General features: G+C 42.0%; 1 protein-coding gene across 2 annotated transcripts; it reads left to right on the forward strand.

The window, feature by feature from the left end:
• Window positions 1-410: 410 nt before the first annotated feature.
• Window positions 411-16,402, forward strand: LOC106569218 (cullin-1). 2 transcript variants are annotated; one of them, XM_045694131.2, is made up of 23 exons: window positions 411-625; window positions 1,501-1,554; window positions 2,691-3,048; window positions 3,238-3,415; window positions 5,211-5,378; window positions 5,479-5,529; window positions 5,639-5,729; window positions 5,843-6,006; window positions 6,135-6,297; window positions 11,528-11,658; window positions 11,800-11,907; window positions 12,026-12,132; window positions 12,382-12,430; window positions 12,680-12,811; window positions 13,016-13,133; window positions 13,335-13,411; window positions 13,507-13,638; window positions 13,868-13,960; window positions 14,616-14,663; window positions 14,800-14,882; window positions 15,028-15,133; window positions 15,352-15,465; window positions 15,674-16,402. In XM_045694131.2, exons 3-23 carry the CDS (start codon window positions 2,909-2,911, stop codon window positions 15,752-15,754), a joined length of 2,334 nt encoding a protein of 777 aa, XP_045550087.1. In that variant the 5' UTR covers window positions 411-625; window positions 1,501-1,554; window positions 2,691-2,908; the 3' UTR covers window positions 15,755-16,402. The 2 variants fall into 2 exon arrangements, with proteins under 2 accessions (XP_045550087.1, XP_013995833.1); XM_014140358.3 differs by lacking the exon at window positions 1,501-1,554.
• The last annotated feature ends 859 nt before the right edge of the window (window positions 16,403-17,261 follow it).

Genomic DNA, 17,261 nt, shown 5'->3' on the forward strand with positions numbered 1-17,261 from the left:
GACTAATTTACCAATATAAACATAGTTAGCTGACATGGTTAATTGAGTGACTGACAAAGAAAAAATGCTGATACACAACCAAATGTCAGAATTGCACCTTGTGTATTATACTATTCTTACTCTCACTAGTAAGTTAAGACCGGACTGAATTCCTAAAATGAGGGGCCCTAATGTCACTTTGTGCTGGGGCCAGCCCTGCATAAAACCAATACTAATATCATTAATTGTAGGATGTTTCAGAATATAAGGACAAATTGTTTTCTGTTGTAGTCGCATGCATGATTATCAATCAGTTTTCATTAGAACCTTGACCTTCTCACAAATCATGCTGTTCCATGCACAACATACAGTATGTCCGTTATATATGTCCGTGTCCGGAACTTTAAATTCCACTCAAATTCCATGGGACATCTTTCTGCAAACACATTTGTAAAGTGTTATTTCTATGCACTGCCGCAGCTATTGTTGTGGCAGTGAAAAGTAAATAATTTAGAGGTAAACGGGGATGCGTCTTTGAAAAGGAGTATTCTAATACTTTACTCAGATTAAAAACGTAATATTTGTTTCTAATTGGTACTGTTTTGTTTCATTTGGAGCCAAGAACGAGCACTACTACTACACGATGGTAAGCTAACGTCAGCTAGCTAGTACAGTAGCTGAACTGACTGGCTAGCTAAGCATAACGACAAATCACCAGCTAACTTGGATATTATTCTAGCTAGCTAGTTATACAAAACACGGAACACACACACGACTATTGTGTGTTGTATTTATACAGAACACTGCAGGGCTGTTTATCCGTAACGTTAATTGGCGTCTGTGGTCAGGTAGCTTAAGTTAGCTCTAGCGTTGCGCCTGAACAACAGGCCTTATTTCTCACGGTAGTTAGCTAACGTTACCCTGATAGCTCACTGGCTAATACCATGTTAGCTAAGTTGGTTATAACGTTTGTCAATCCAAATTTGCAGTTTGTATTATCGACTATTTGGTTTATGTTGCTAGCTAACAGTACACCTAGCAAATAATGCTAACGTCAGCTAGTCAAAAACATTGCTAACTGCTATGTTTGCTTACACTGCACCACTAACCAGGTGAATATTTCACGTTTAGCCATGGCATGACAAAGCTAGATAGCTAATGTTAAGTTCAGAAGCTTCCTTGGCAAGCTTGTGCATGGAGACTACAGGTGTAGTAGCTAGCATTATTGCCAGATAAAGTTCATATTTACTGTACAAGATATTGCCTTGGGCTAGTTAGCTATCAATTTTAAGTTTTTCAAATAACAAAGCTAGCAATATACAGAGAATAGGTATGTAATGTTGGATTGCAAGCCAGGCATTACAGTCCCTCAAAGATTGCTACTGAGCTGGTGGCTAACAATCATTTTGGCAAAATATACTGTCCCCATCGTTGTAGCTTCCTCTTTGCTCCCCACTGTTAGGTTAGGTTACCTCTTTTCAGTGTGTTTGCTGCTTAATCTGCATATTTTGCCTTGGTTAGAGACAACACTGTCCCTGTGATAAATTGATGAATACTTGGGCCTGGACTGAAATGGTAATTATCTTGAACAGTTGGTTATTTAACAATTAGCCCCAAAACGTATCTTACCATCTCATGTTTGTCATTCATGCACAATACTTGCAGTATTCTCATAAGATATTTTTGACTTCACTATCCAAGGATATCATTATATACACTTTGGTTAGCCTATATCAGGGGTAGGCAACCCTGTTCCTGGAGTGTCGCAGGTACTGCAGGATTTTTTTTTCTCCCAACTAGGCACTAGATTTAACTACTTAACTAAATTATCAGTTCAGTGATTGCCTAAATTCAAACCACCTGGTCTTCCAGATCAGTTAAATCAAAAACATGAAGTGCCTGCTCCAGGACCAGGGTTGTGTACCCCATGTCTATTTTATGTCTATGGTTGTATTCTAAGACTTAGTAGAATCTAAGTTAACATATTTACATATAAACACGTAATGAAACAAGGTCAGGTTAGGCCTCATCTTGAAATCATAATTCTGCACTCTTGTCTACCCTTAAATTATTTATTTTTTTCTTTGTGATTTCTCAATCTTCAATGTATTATTCAATATCACTTGAATGATCTCCTGCTCCATGCCGGAAATCAGCCCTGCCTACCCTGCACAGGTTTAACAACAGAAGCCGAGGGCAGTAGGGTTTAGGTTTGAAGCTGAAGGAAAGCCAAATCCAGTCAGCCGTATTCCCCCAGCCAGGCTGCACTGGAGTGGGCAGACACACTCACTGACACTGTAATGTAGTTACAGTATTCAGGACCAGTGAAGGTCAGATCTCAGGCCCAGCTGTTGGGTCTTGATCAAGGGGAGGCTGGAGTCAATATAACACTCACTAGACTAATCTCTAACGATATGCCATACATTAGCACCTGGATAGCAGATACTAGCTTTATATGGCAGGGGAACTGTTCCAATCATTTTGCTGTATACTGTAGTCTACAATGGAAGCAGTTTCAAGTGCAAATATTGATGAGCTAGATACAATACCTGTTTTTGTCTAGCCAGGTCATGATTTTTTTCAATTGAATGTCAACATCAATTATTGCAATCCCAACATTCTACAATGCAAGATTTTTGCTTACACTTCAGGGCCTGCACTATGTGACTTATACAATGTGTTCTCCTTTCTTACAATGTGTTTGTTTGCAGGGTTCTTGGCAGGATGCTCTCCTGATTGCTACTTGAAGGGGGTCTTCCAAGATCGTCTGCCACTCCGAAGAGAAGACCCCACATTGTCCCTGTGTTACATTGTGGCCTCTCTCTTCATCACCTTATGGAGGAGTAGCTCTTGACGGTTTCATTACAAGCAATAAAAGAAGACGTGGCACGGAGCAACTGAGAGGAGAGCAACAACAAGCAAAGAGACAATGTCATCCAATAGAAGCCAGAACCCTCATGGGCTCAAGCAGATTGGCCTGGATCAGATCTGGGATGACCTGCGAGCAGGAATACAGCAGGTGTACACCAGACAGAGCATGGCCAAATCACGATATATGGAACTGTACACGTATCCTTCCACATAAATACACTCCCAGGCTTCTCTGTCTGTGTGCTTCCAAGTGTGTCTCTTTATTAAGGGCAGTTTTTATGGCTGACACCAGCACAGGTTTGCCTCAGTTTAAAGCATATTTGGGATAATCCATTGTCAGTATTTTAAGTTTCTACATTTATGTTGTTGCCTTTACCCACCACCCAGACATGTTTATAACTACTGTACCAGTGTGCATCAGTCCAATCAGGCCCGTGGGGCAGGGCCCCCTCCATCCAAGCCCTCCAAAAAGGCCCCCACCCCAGGAGGGGCCCAGTTTGTGGGCCTGGAGCTCTACAAGAGACTCAAGGAGTTCCTCAAGAACTACCTGACCAACCTGCTCAAGGTAATGCTCTGTTCTGTGCCTTTTTTAAACGGACTGAGGTCAATGAATCGATTAAATGAATTGGCCTGCTAGTTAATTCTCCATTAGCCCTTCCAGTAGAGGTTAAAAGGAAGCATATCAAATGTCCTACCATGTTTGCATGCTGATCTCTAACTACAGTGGTATGTGAACCCTTTTGAATTACCTGGATGTCTGCATAAATTGGTCATAAAATGTTATCTGATCTTCATCTAAGTCACAACAATAGACAAACACAGTCTGCTTAAACTAATAACACACAAACAATTATAATTGGTCATGTCTTTATTGAACACACTTGGTAAACATTCACATTGCAGGTTGGAAAAAGTATGTGAACCCTTGGAATTAATAACAGGTTGACCCTCCTTTGGCAGCAATAACCTCAACCAAACGTTTTCTGTAGTTACGGATCAGACCTGCACAACGGTCAGGAGGAATTTTGGACCATTCCACTTTACAAAACTGTTTCAGTTCCACAATATTCTTGGGATGTCTGGTGTGAACCGCTCTCTTGAGGTTATGCCACAGCATCTCAGACGGGTTGAGGTCAGGACTGACTGGGTCACTCCAGAAGGTGTATTTTCTTCTGTTCAAGCCATTCTGTTATTGATTTACTTCTTTCTTTTGGGTTGTTGTCCAGTTACATCACTTATCTTCTGTTGCGCTTCAATTGGCAGACAGATAGCCTAACATTCTACTGCAAAATGTCTTGATAAACTTGGGAATTCATTTTTACATTGATGATAGCAAGCTGTCCAGGCCCTGAGGCAGCAAAGCAGCCCCAAACCATGATGCTCCCTCCACCATACTTTACAGTTGGGATGAGGTTTTGATGTTGGTGTGCTGTGCCTTTCTTTCTCCATACATAGTGTTATGTGTTCCTTCCAAACAACACAACTTTAGTTTCATCTGTCCACAGAATATTTTGCCAGTAGCACTGTGGAACATCCAGGTGCTCTTTTGCGAACTTCAGACGTGCAGAAATGTTTCTTTTGGACAGCAGTGGCTTCTTCCATGGTGTCCTCTAATGAACACCGTTCTTGTTTAGTGTTTTGCGCATTGTAGACTTGTCAACAGAGCTGTTAGCATCCTCCAGAGATTTCTGTAAGTCTTTAGCTGACATTCTAGGATTCCTCTTAACCTCATTGAGCGTTCTGCGCTCTGCTCTTGCGGTCATCTTTGAAGGGCGGCCACTCCTAGGGAGAGTAGCAACAGTGCTGAAATTTCTCTATTTCTAGACAATTTGTCTTACCGTGGACTGACTTTTAGAGATACTTTTGTAACCCTTTAAAGATTTATGCAAGGAAACAATTCTTCATCTAAAGGTCTTCTGAGATCTCTTTTGTTCGAAGCATGGGTCACATCAGGCGATGCTTCTTGTGAATAGCAAACTCAAATTTTGTGAGTGTTTTTATGAGGCAGGGCAGCTCTAACCAAAATCTCCAATCTCGTCTCATTGATTCGACTCCAGGTTAGTGGACTCCTCACTCCAATTAGCTTTTGGATACATCATTAGCCTAGGGGTCACATACTTTTCCCAATCTACACTGTGAATGTTTATATGATGTATTCAATATAGACAAGAAAAATACAATAATTTGTGTGATATTACTTTAAGCACACTGTGCTTGTCTATTGTTGGGACTTAGATGAAGATCAGGTGAATTTTTATGTAAAATGTTTGCAGAAATCGGGTAATTCCAAAGGGTTCACATACTTTTTCTTGCCACTGGAAATATCACTCTTCTCCTCCCTCTGTCCCCATCATCTGCAGGATGGAGAAGACCTGATGGATGAGAGTGTATTAAAGTTCTACACACAGCAGTGGGAAGACTACAGATTCTCCAGCAAAGTGCTGAATGGCATCTGTGCCTACCTCAACCGACACTGGGTCCGCCGCGAGTGTGATGAGGGGCGCAAAGGGATATATGAAATCTACTCCGTAAGACGCCACTTTTATTTTTATTTTTTTACCATTTAAGAATATGAGATGTAGGTTTTCTCAATTGAATGCATTGCCTCATCCTTTCCTCTCCTTTCAGCTCGCATTGGTGACATGGAGAGAATGCCTTTTCAGACCTTTGAATAAACAAGTGAGTATCCGCTCAGATCAGCTGTGGAAAAGTTATTCCCAGTCTTAGTTGATTATGATACATTTTGTTGAAGGCATGATCCTAAATGTGCCCCCCCCCCCCATCTAAGGTCACAAATGCTGTATTAAAGCTCATTGAGAAGGAACGTAACGGAGAGACCATCAACACTAGGCTTATCAGTGGAGTCGTCCAGTCCTATGGTAGGTCCTGGCATATTTTAATGGTGTGTTGTTCAACCAATATGAAACTGTTGTGAGACGTGATGTCATGGCTCTGAAATTATGTTGGTTGACAGAGGTTGTGTGTCTTTCAGTTGAGTTGGGTCTCAATGAGGATGATGCCTTTGCCAAAGGTCCCACGTTGTCAGTCTACAAAGAGTACTTCGAGACTCAGTTCTTGGCGGACACCGAGCGCTTTTACACACGAGAGAGCACAGAGTTCCTGCAACAAAATCCAGTTACTGAATACATGAAAAAGGTGGGTTATGAAACCAGTGTATTGAGCCAAATAGATGTATCAGTAGCCTTTTGTTTAGTGTAAAAATTTACAGAATCCCTCTCTCTCTTTCGGTCTCTCCCTCGGCTCTCTTTCTGTCTCTCTCTCAGGCTGAGGCGCGTCTGTTGGAGGAGCAGCGGAGGGTGCAGGTGTACCTCCATGAGAGCACGCAGGACGAGCTCGCCCGCAAGTGTGAGCAGGTGCTCATCGAGAAGCACCTGGAGATCTTCCACACAGAGTTCCAGAACCTTCTGGATGCTGACAAAAATGAAGGTATGGAGGAGAGTCCAAATGACAATTGCCAGCCAGACATGCCTTTTTGCTATTGCCAGATTTGTGCTTTATGTACTTTTCGTAAATGTATACATTGCCTAGAGAAATTATTCATACCCACTTATTTATTCCACATTTTCTTCTTACATCATGAATTCAAAATTGATAAAATCAATTTTTTTTTACCCATCTACACAATACCCCATAATAACAAAGCGAAAACATGTTTTTAGAATTTATTGAAAATTAAATACAGATCTCATTTACATACATATTTACACCACTAAGTCAATACTTTGAAGAAGCACATTTGGTAGTGATTACAGGTTTGAGTCGTCTTTGGTATGTTTGTATTAGCTTTGCACATCTGTATTTGGGGATTTTCTCCCATTCTTCCTATCAGATTTTCTCCAGCTCTGTTAAGTTAGATGGGGAGCGGCGGTGAACAGCAAGTCTTTCTGACGATTTTCAATGGGAATTAAGTCTGGGGTTTGGCTCAAGGACGTTCACGTTCTTGTTCTGAAGCCATTCAAGCTTTGCTTTGGGTCATTGTCCTGTTGGAACGTACGTTTTCACCCCAGTCTAAGGTCGGTTTCAAGTTTTAATGTCACATGCACAAGTGCAGTGAAATGCCTCTGAAGCAGGTTTTCACTCTGAAGCAGGTTCTCATCAAGGATTTGCCTGTATTTGGCTCCATTCATTGTTCCCTCTATCCTTATCAGTCTCTGTCCCTGCTGCTGAAAAGCACTTATTTTTTTTCTCCAGTGCCATGATGTCCTTGAGCAGATTCAATGCATGAGCAGCACAGCCAATGGGTGTGATGTGAGGGTAGGACTCCTCCACTTTAGACCAAGCAGACTTCATGTTCGCAGCATTGTCTGTCACCAGTGCAAATACCTTCTGTGGTCCAAGGTCATTGATGACTGCCTTCAGCTCCTCAGCAATGTAGAGACCAGTGTGTCTGTTGTCCTTTGTGTCTGTGCTCTTGTAGAATACTGGTTGAGGTAGTAGAAATTATGTAGTTAATTATTCCTTGCCCACGAACATTCGTCCACCCATCAGAGATGATTGCAATACAGTCTGCTTTCTCTGATTTGCTTGACCTTCACTTGAACTCTGCATCCAGCAAATGAGTATATAAAGCATGCCTGGTTGGAGGTGTATGCTGGGCAAGGAACATTCAGAATTCTCTTCCAATATACATTGCCTGTGAGCATCAGAGGTGAACCAGTTGCATACACAGCTCGAGCAAGACATACATCAGCATTTCTCTGACTATGTTCCTCCATTGAGTAAAAAAAAACGTATGATTCCAGGAGGACCATGAGCTGTTGCTATCGATAACGTGTCTGATTCATCATTTTCACCTGGAATAGAAGTAGAGGGACTTTTGTCAGAGGTTTCTGGTGAGCGCTGAGGGAACTTTATGCCCTTGGCCAGATGATTCTGCATCTTTCATTATTCACATATGACTTGGCACAGTGTTTGCAAATGTACACAGCTTTTCCTTCTACATTAGCTGCAGTGAAATGAAATGACATCAGATAGTGCCCGAGGCATTTTCCTGTAAAGATTAGATTTTTTTTGTAAAAACCCTAACCCAAATACAATTCCATGTACAGATAAATAGTTACAGTTAGATTAAACAACTCCTTTGTAAGATAAATGTTTTAAAATGAAACGCATATGGAAACAGGTGAATTAACACTCCTCAGTTAGCAGGCTCAAGCAAGCTAAAACCCACATGGTAGCAAGAACTAACTAGCAGAAATTGTTAACAAGTTAAAAATGATTTAAACACACTTTGCTGTAGGATACTATTTACTAGTTAAAAAATCATGTATGTCATATAAAATAAATTCACCCCGCCCAGTATTGTGTTTCAAAACTTACCATAAAGCATGTGGTCCTTGGCTCAAACAGTGTAGTAGGTTGGGCTCCATAGCATCTCATTAGTGTGCAAGATCTTGAGAATCAGCTGTATATGTGAATGGAAGAGTGCACTGCACATGTGATGGAAGAATGCACTGTGCATGCAGAGGGTTGCAATTCCATTGAATTGGGGATAGTTTAACCAAAATATGCCTCAAGACTTAGAATTGCCTTGTGTATCCCACAGAAAAGGTTCACTGTTATAAGCTAACTTTTTTGATGAATTTAAGAAGAATTCCCCAAATTCCTTGGCTTAACTTCCCATGGAAAATTTTGGAAGAAATCCAGAGATTTCCCGAAACGTTTCCAACCCTTTGCAACCCTAACCACAACTACCCTCGATATTATTGGCCAACATGCAATCATTGGAAAACAAACTGGATGATCTACGATTAAGACTATCCTACCAATGTGACATTAAAAACTGTAATATCTTATGTTTCACCGAGACTTGGCTGAATGACGACGTGGATAATATAGAGCTGGCTGGCTTCTGTGTTTCGGCAGAACAGAGCAGCAACGTCTGGTATGACGAGGGTCGGGGGTGTGTGTATTTGTCAATAACTGCTGGTGCGTGATGTCTAATACTAAAAAAGTCTTGAGGTAATGCTCACCTGAGATAGAATACCTCATGATAAGCTGTAGACCAAGAGTTCACATAAGTATCATTTGTAGATGTCTATTTACACCACAAACCGATGCTGGCACTAAGACCGCACTCAACTGCTGTATAAGGCTATAAGCAAACAAGAAAATGCTCATCCAGAAGCGGCGCTAGTGGCCGGGGACTTTAATGCAGGCAAAATTAAATCCGTTTTACCTCATTTCTACCAGCATGTCACATTTGCAACCAGAGGAAAAACAAACCTAGACCACCTTTACTCTACACACAGAGACACATACAAAGCTTTCCCTCGCCAACCATTTGGCAAAGCTGACCATAATTCCATCCTCCTGATTCATGCTTACAAGCAAAAACTAAAGCAGGAAGTACCAGTGACTCGCTCAATACGGAAGTGGTCAAATGGCGCGGATGCTACGCTACAGGACTGTTTTGCTAGCACAGACTGGAATGTGTTCCGGGATTCATCATTGAGTAGTATACCACCTCAGTCACCGGCTTCATCAATAACTGCATCGACGACGCCCCTCCCCTGCCGCTTACAAGGAGCGGGACACTAAGCTGGATGCTTATAAGAAATCCCGCTATGCCTTCAGACGAACCATCAAACTGGCAAAGCATCAATATGGGACTAAGATTGAATCCTACTACACCGGCTTTGATGCTCGTCGGATGTGGCAGGGCTCGAAAACTATTACTTACTACAAAGGGAAACCCAGCCACGAGCTGCCAAGTGACGCGAGCCTACCAGATGAGCTAAATGCCTTTTATACTCGCTTTGAGGCAAGCAATACTGAAGCATGCATGAGAGCACCAGCTGTTCCGGACAACTCCGTAGCCGATGTGAGCAAGACCTTTAAATAGGTTAACATTCACAAAGCCGTGGGGCCAGATGGATTACCAGGACATGTAATGGCAAGTGTTTTCACTGACATTTTCAACCTCTCCCTGGCCGAGTCTGTAATACCTACATGTTTCAAACAGACCACCATAGTCCCTGTGCCCAAGAAAGCGAAGGTAACCTGCCTAAAATTATTACCACCCCGTAGCACTCTCGTCGGTAGACATGGAGTGCTTTGAAAGGCTGGTCATAGCTCACATCAACACCATCATGCCATGAACCCTAATCCCACTCCATTTCGCATACTGCTCTAACAGATCCACAGATGACGCAATCTCAATCGCACTCCACACTGCCCTTTCCCACCTGGACAAAAGGAACACCAATGTGAGAATTCTGTTCATTGACTACAGCTCAGCATTTAACACCATGGTGCCCACAAAGCTCAACACTAAGTTAAAGACCCTGGAACTAAACATTTCCCTCTGCAACTGCATCCCGGGCTTCCTGACTGGCCACCCCCAGGTGGTAAGGGTAGGCAACAACATATCTGCCACGCTGATCCTCAACACTGAGGCCCCTCAGGGGTGCGTGCTTAGTCCCCTCCTGTACTACGTTCACACACGACTGCATGGCCAAGCATGACTCCAATACCATTAAGTTTGCTAACGACACAACAGTGGTAGGCCTGATCACCGACAACGATGAGACAGCCTATAGGGAGGAGGTCAGAGACCTGGCAGTGTGGTGCCAGGACAACAATCTCTTTCTCTCTCTCTCTCTCTCTCTCTCTCTCTCTCTCTCTCTCTCTCTCTCTCTCTCTCTCTCTCTCTCTCTGTCTCTCTGTGTGTGAGCAAGACAAAGGAGGAACGTGGACTATAGGAAAAGGCAGGCCGAACAGGCCCCCATTCTCATTGATGGGACTGAAGTGAAGCGGGTCGAGAGTTTCAAGATCCTTGGTGTCCACATGACCAACAAACTATCATGGTCCAAACACACCAACACAGCTGTGAAGAGGGCACAACCATGCCTATTCCCCCTCAGGAGACTGAAAAGATTTGGCATGGTTCCCCAGATCCTCAAGTTCTACAGCTGCACCATCGAGAGCATCCTGATCTGTTGCATCGCTGCCTGGTATGGCAACTGCTCGGCATCTGACCGTAAGGCGCTACAGAGGGTAGTCCGTACGGCCCAGTACATCACTGTGGCCAAGCTTCCTGACATCAAGGACCTATATATTAGGCGGTGTCAGACGAAGGCCCAAAAAATTGTTTAAGACTGCAGTCACCCAAGTTATAGACTGTTATCTCTGCTACCGCACGGCAAGCAGTACCGGAGCGCCATGTCTAGGACCAAAAGGCTCCTTAACATCTTCTACCCCCAAGCCATAAGACTGCTGAACAACTAAACTAATCAAATGGCCACCTGAACTATTTACATTGACCCCCCCCACCCCCACCCCCCCCCCTTTGTTTTTACACTGCTGCTACTCACTGTTTTATTATCTATGCATAGTCACTTTACAAATTACCCCCACACATTGACTCAGTACCTGTACCCCCTATATATAGCCTTGTTATTGTTATGTAAATGTATGTTACTTCTTGATTAATATATGCATGTATGTATGTATATAGATATATATATAGATATAGATATATATATCTCTATCTCTATATCAATATATATATATATATATATATAATCTATATCAATATCAATATTTCATTAACTGCTTAACTTCTTGAACTGCGTTGTTGGTTAAGGGCTTGTATGTAAGAATTTCAGTGTTGTATTTGGAGCATGTGACATGCATCGCCATTCTCTGTCTGTAGACCTTGGGCGGATGTACAATTTGGTGTCCCGGATCACTGATGGATTGGGAGAGCTGAAGAAACTCCTGGAGACGCACATATACAACCAGGGCCTTGCTGCTATAGAGAAGTGTGGAGAAGCAGCTCTCAATGTAAGAACTACAATGGATTTAATAGTTAAATGTACGCATTGTGTTTTACCGGTTCACATCTTTATTAGAATAATCTGAGACCGTCCTCTCTCCAGTTCACTAGGGTGTTCCTTGACTTTGTTTTCATTTATTTCACCACAGGATCCCAAAATGTATGTCCAGACCATCTTAGACGTCCACAAGAAGTATAATGCTTTAGTAATGTCAGCGTTCAACAACGATGCTGGTTTTGTTGCTGCTCTGGACAAGGTATGTTCATATTTTACTATATTTTGTGGTGTTAGACATTTTCAGACGGTGTCACACACGCACTTACACTGTTGTTGTTCTTGTTAACTTTGAACACCCATTTTTGTTGTCTTCACAGGCCTGTGGACGCTTCATAAACAACAATGCTGTGACCAAGATGGTGCAGTCATCCAGCAAATCCCCAGAGCTGCTGGCTAGATACTGTGACTCTCTGCTGAAGAAGAGGTGTGCCTCTGCTCTGGCACATTCACTCAATGCATAACTCAGAACCACAGTTTGATATTCAAGTCTACGTACGGCTGAGACCAGTAGCCAGCACTCCAGTATTGCTATGGACATTTGTTCTGAAATGGTTCACATTGACTAGAGTCAATACGACATTTACTCTTCTTGTGGTTTTAATAGACACTGCTAACATACAAGAGCAGGATGTCTGATTTTAAATGAAATTATTTTATTTCTTTTTTTGCACAGCTCAAAGAACCCAGAGGAGGCAGAGCTAGAAGACACACTAAACCAAGTGGTGAGTTGGACTGATTAAAAAAATATATATATATTTTTTTTTCTTTTTTCTTTCTCAGCTGCCACACTGGTACTGCATTTTATACATTATCTGGTTGTCTGGAGTCGACAGGATGAAAAGTGGAGCTTCTGCACTGGCTGCCTTCCATTGTAGACCCAATCTCCTCCCCCTCCTTCAGCCCGGCGTTGTATTTTACGAGATGTAGTCTCTATTCACAACTCTCTAACTTTTATGTGTTCTCTTCCCTAGATGGTGGTTTTCAAGTACATAGAGGACAAAGATGTGTTCCAGAAGTTCTACGCCAAGATGCTGGCTAAGCGGTTAGTCCATCAGAACAGCGCCAGTGATGATGCTGAAGCCAGTATGATCTCCAAACTAAAGGTACTATACCACAAAAAATGACTTTACCTCCTCATGACCATGTTTTTAATTTGGCATTTTCAATGTGATATTGACATTACATTGTGATTGGTAACTAGAGTTGTGCAGTTTGTTTATTGTACAAATCTGGTTGCTCAGTCTTTGGACTGTGTTTTACCTGGGATCATCTGTCCTAATGGCATGTCCTGCCCTCTTTCCCAACAGCAAGCGTGTGGCTTCGAGTATACCTCCAAACTCCAACGCATGTTCCAGGACATCGGAGTCAGCAAAGACCTAAATGAACAATTTAAAAAGCACCTCACCAACTCTGAGCCTTTGGACTGTGAGTATATCTGTCTGGGACTCTGACATTCTGGGATTCATTATGTGATGACAGAAAGGAGTTTCTTAATCTCGGAAACCCGGTTACCTGGATTGATTTAGTAGGTCCCTGGTTTTTCCTAACCAAACTTTAAAACGATCACATTGAAACAAATAACTATTATAAGATTGCTCATCTGTTTTCTGTGTGTGTGCGTCTCAGTGGACTTCAGCATCCAGGTCCTCAGTTCTGGTTCCTGGCCCTTCCAGCAGTCCTGTACATTTGCCTTGCCCTCTGAGGTGAGAGACTAACTGATCCACTCCACAGTGACTCAATTTACTGATCACTGATTTACTCACTGTTCTCTCTTTTCTTCTCTCCTACCCTCATTCAGCTGGAGAGGAGTTACCAGCGGTTCACTGCCTTCTACGCCAGCAGACACAGCGGGCGCAAGCTGACCTGGCTCTACCACCTGTCCAAAGGAGAGCTGGTCACCAACTGCTTTAAGAACAGATACACTCTGCAGGTGATTACAGGTGTTGTCTGATCAGATAAAATATGAATATTTCCTCTCAGACTCTCATAAATTAGGGATTTTCATCAACCATCACTGTTGAACAAACATACTGGTGTATGCTGACTATTAACAAGAAAAAATGAATGAATCAACAATATGCATGTAGCGGAGTTGACATGGTATCCTCTACTATTGAATGGTTTTGACGTATTCCCTGTTGCTCCTCCTGTCCTCCCAGGCTTCTACCTTCCAGATGGCCATCCTATTGCAGTACAATGCTGAGGACGTCTACACAGTGCAGCAGCTCGCTGACAGCACACAGATCAAGATAGTGAGTACTGACAACTCAACGGTATCTAGTTGGCTACAGACAGAGAGACTATTCTCTTTGATCGATGGTCTTTCAAAGGAAGACTTTATGCTCTGATGGGAATAAAAAACATTAAGAACACCTGCTCTTTCAATGACAGACTGACCAGGTGAAGCTATGATCCCTTATTGATGTTAAATCCACTGATTGTAGATGAAGGGGAGGAGACGTGTTAAAGAAGGATTTTTAAGCCTTGAGACAATTGAGACCTGGATTGTGTATGCGTGCCATTTTAGAGCGTGAATGGGCAAGACAATATTTAAGTGCCTTTGAACGGGGTATGCTAGTAGATGCCAGGCACACCGGTTTGAGTCAAGAACTGCAACGCTGCTGGGGTTTTCACGCTCAACCGTTTCCCGTGTGTATCAACAATGGTCCACCACCCAAAGGACATCCAGCCAACTCAACATGGCCCAGCATCCCTGTGGAACGCTTTCGACACCTTGTACAGTCCATGCTCCAACCAATTTAAGGCTGTTCTGTGGGTAAAGAGGGAGAGGTGGGGGGTGCAACACAATATTAGGAAGGTGTTCCTAATGTTTTGTATACTATGTGTTGAAAGCAACAGCCCACTATCTGCCTTATACGTTGCCTGTTTTGTTTTTGTTCTCCCCAGGACATTTTGGTGCAGGTGTTGCAAATCTTGTTGAAGTCCAAATTGCTGGTAGGTTTTATGCCTCTTATTTTCAGATAATCTACCAAACAACTCCAGTTGCTAGGGTGCCATCAATTAACTATTCTGCACTGTGGATTTTCTCTGAAAGTTTCAACTTTGACCCAAGCAATGTTCTGTTGTCTAGGTCCTGGAGGATGAGAATGCAAATGTGGATGAAGTGGAGTTCAAACCAGACACCTTAATAAAACTCTTCCTGGGATACAAAAAGTGAGTAATTACACACACCATGTAATCAATATAGATCACAAACCTGCAAATTGTGGAACCAGATATTCCAAATTGCTATGATGTTACTGTACTGTAATAGATTCCATGAACTGTTGCTGATAGATTTTGATTTGAATCTATACAGCAAAAAACTTCGGGTGAACATTAACGTGCCAATGAAGACAGAGCAGAAGCAGGAGCAGGAAACCACTCACAAGAACATAGAGGAGGACAGGAAACTGTTAATACAGGTACACTGTACATCACGCTATTCTATTTTTTCCCCTGATCTAACTCACACTACATGCTGCCACTGTCAACATTACTCACCTTGTCAAGCATTCAGTCACACTCACAAAAATCTGTCTATTGTCTAGCGTGCACAAACAACCTCTCTGGTCTAGAATATTCACCCAGGATCATTTTGGTCTAAACCTGCTGTGTTCTCTCTTTCTCTACCCTGCTGTAGGCTGCCATTGTGAGAATCATGAAGATGCGCAAAGTGCTGAAACATCAGCAACTCCTGGCAGAGGTGCTGAATCAGCTGTCATCCAGGTTCAAACCAAGAGTCCCCGTCATCAAGGTAAATTAGGCCACGTTAGATGGAAATTTACCATACCCCAGAGGATTTCTGCCATGGTAGGAACCGGCTTTTTTGTGTCTTTCAGAAATGTAAGAAATCTGTATTCTGTTTTTACAATAAGGGTTATTTCCTGTAGGTTTATGGAAACCACTTTCTGTATGCAACATGTGCCATGTTAGTAATGGTCATGTATGTTTTTGTCTTTCAGAAATGTATCGACATCCTGATCGAGAAGGAGTACCTGGAGCGTGTCGACGGAGAGAAAGACACTTACAGCTACTTGGCTTAAAACCTTTTCATTGTTCTCCACCCTCCCTCCTTTCTTTTTTTAAAAGTTGTCTCTTGAGTAATAAACATCATTCCTTTTGACATTTGGCCAATGTTGTCAGGAATGCGAGCACAGAAGGAGAAAAAGAAGAAAAAAGTTGTCAATCATCATCAAGGTGGTTGCGAAAGCTGGACTTCCCTTTAAACTCTGACATTATGGGATAGCTGCTCGCCCAGTGTTTGTTTGAAGATCCCATCTGAACTGCTCAGGATCGACAGATACATTTTGATATGTAAATATGGACAGAGACCTTTACCTCTTTACTTTTATCTTGCAAAGTTAATAACATACAAAAAAAAACTATCAAAACCCTTCACACCGAGGGTTGCATGCTACTGCCTATCTGCATTTAAGAAGCAAAAAGACGTAATAGATGAGAAGCTATTAAGACACTGCTGCTTTATGTGGCAGTAGCAAATTAAGAACGTATGTTTAAAAAAAGATGAGTGCAATTTTAGCTGCACTTCCAGAAAGCGATCTGTGTTTGAAAAAGGCCCTTAGAAGTGTAATCTGCATTGTTACCAGCTACCAGAAAAACATTTGTATAGTGTGGTTCACTTTTTTTTTTTAAATGTATGGTAAATAAAAATTAAAGGTTTCTGTATTCCCTCTGATGGTTTTTATTCCTTCAAAGCTGATGTGAACGTTGGGCTGAGATGTTTACACACGCATCCGAATTCTAATCTATGTTCACTAATTGTTAGTGAAAAAGATCTGATGTGATTGGTCAAAAGACCAATTAGAGGGGGAAAATATCAGAACTGTGCAGCCTGTGTAAACGCAGCCCTGGATATTATAGATCATTGCTGGTTTCTTGATGTTACAATCCATGAATGACCTACTTAGCTGTTCATTGCCAGTCATTTGTAAACTGTAAAGCTTGTCAACAAGATGTATTGTGTGGGTATTAGAGCCGAAGGTTGCTACTTTCCCATGATCAGTTTTAATCAGAGTGTACATTAATGGCTGTGTTTAGACAGCCAGCCAATTCAGATGTATTATTTTTTTTACCACTAATTGGTATTTTGACCAATCACATCAGATCTTTTTTTTTTCTGATTTCTCAAAAGACACATTTTTGAGAGAGGAAAAAAAAAAAATCAGAATTGAGCTGCCTGTCTAAACACAACCTAAATCACTGAAAACGTTCACATCGTAGGCAGGATGCAGGCAGAAAATTTATGAGATTGGATCTTGGGGTTCTCTTGCCTATTTCAATAAACATTGTAAATTAGGCTATCATAATGCTGTTATTTTTACATTTTTTAATTATTTTATGAATGCAGACCCATTTCAACATACATTTGGATGACGGTTTGGCGGCGTTAAAGCCTTGTTCACATAGGTCTTACTGCTCAAATCAGTTTGGTTTTTCAAACATGTTTTGGAATACTAACTATCCAAACAGCAAATGACCAAATCAGATTTCTGTGTGTTCAGACAGCAGTCATTTGCTGACATGGCTATG

This window comes from Salmo salar, chromosome 14, assembly GCF_965601325.2.
Source record: "Salmo salar chromosome 14, fSalSal1, whole genome shotgun sequence".
In the NCBI taxonomy this organism is placed as follows: domain Eukaryota; kingdom Metazoa; phylum Chordata; class Actinopteri; order Salmoniformes; family Salmonidae; genus Salmo; species Salmo salar.

What these genes read in the sequence shown, in the direction of transcription:
- LOC106569218 (XM_045694131.2), top strand. Translation starts at nt 2,909, where the DNA reads ATGTCATCCAATAGAAGCCAGAACCCTCATGGGCTCAAGCAGATTGGC. An exon ending in ACCTGACCAACCTGCTCAAG is followed by an intron (nt 3,416 to 5,210) that starts GTAATGCTCTGT and finishes CATCATCTGCAG; the next exon opens with GATGGAGAAGACCTGATGGA. An exon ending in TCAGACCTTTGAATAAACAA is followed by an intron (nt 5,530 to 5,638) that starts GTGAGTATCCGC and finishes CCCCCATCTAAG; the next exon opens with GTCACAAATGCTGTATTAAA.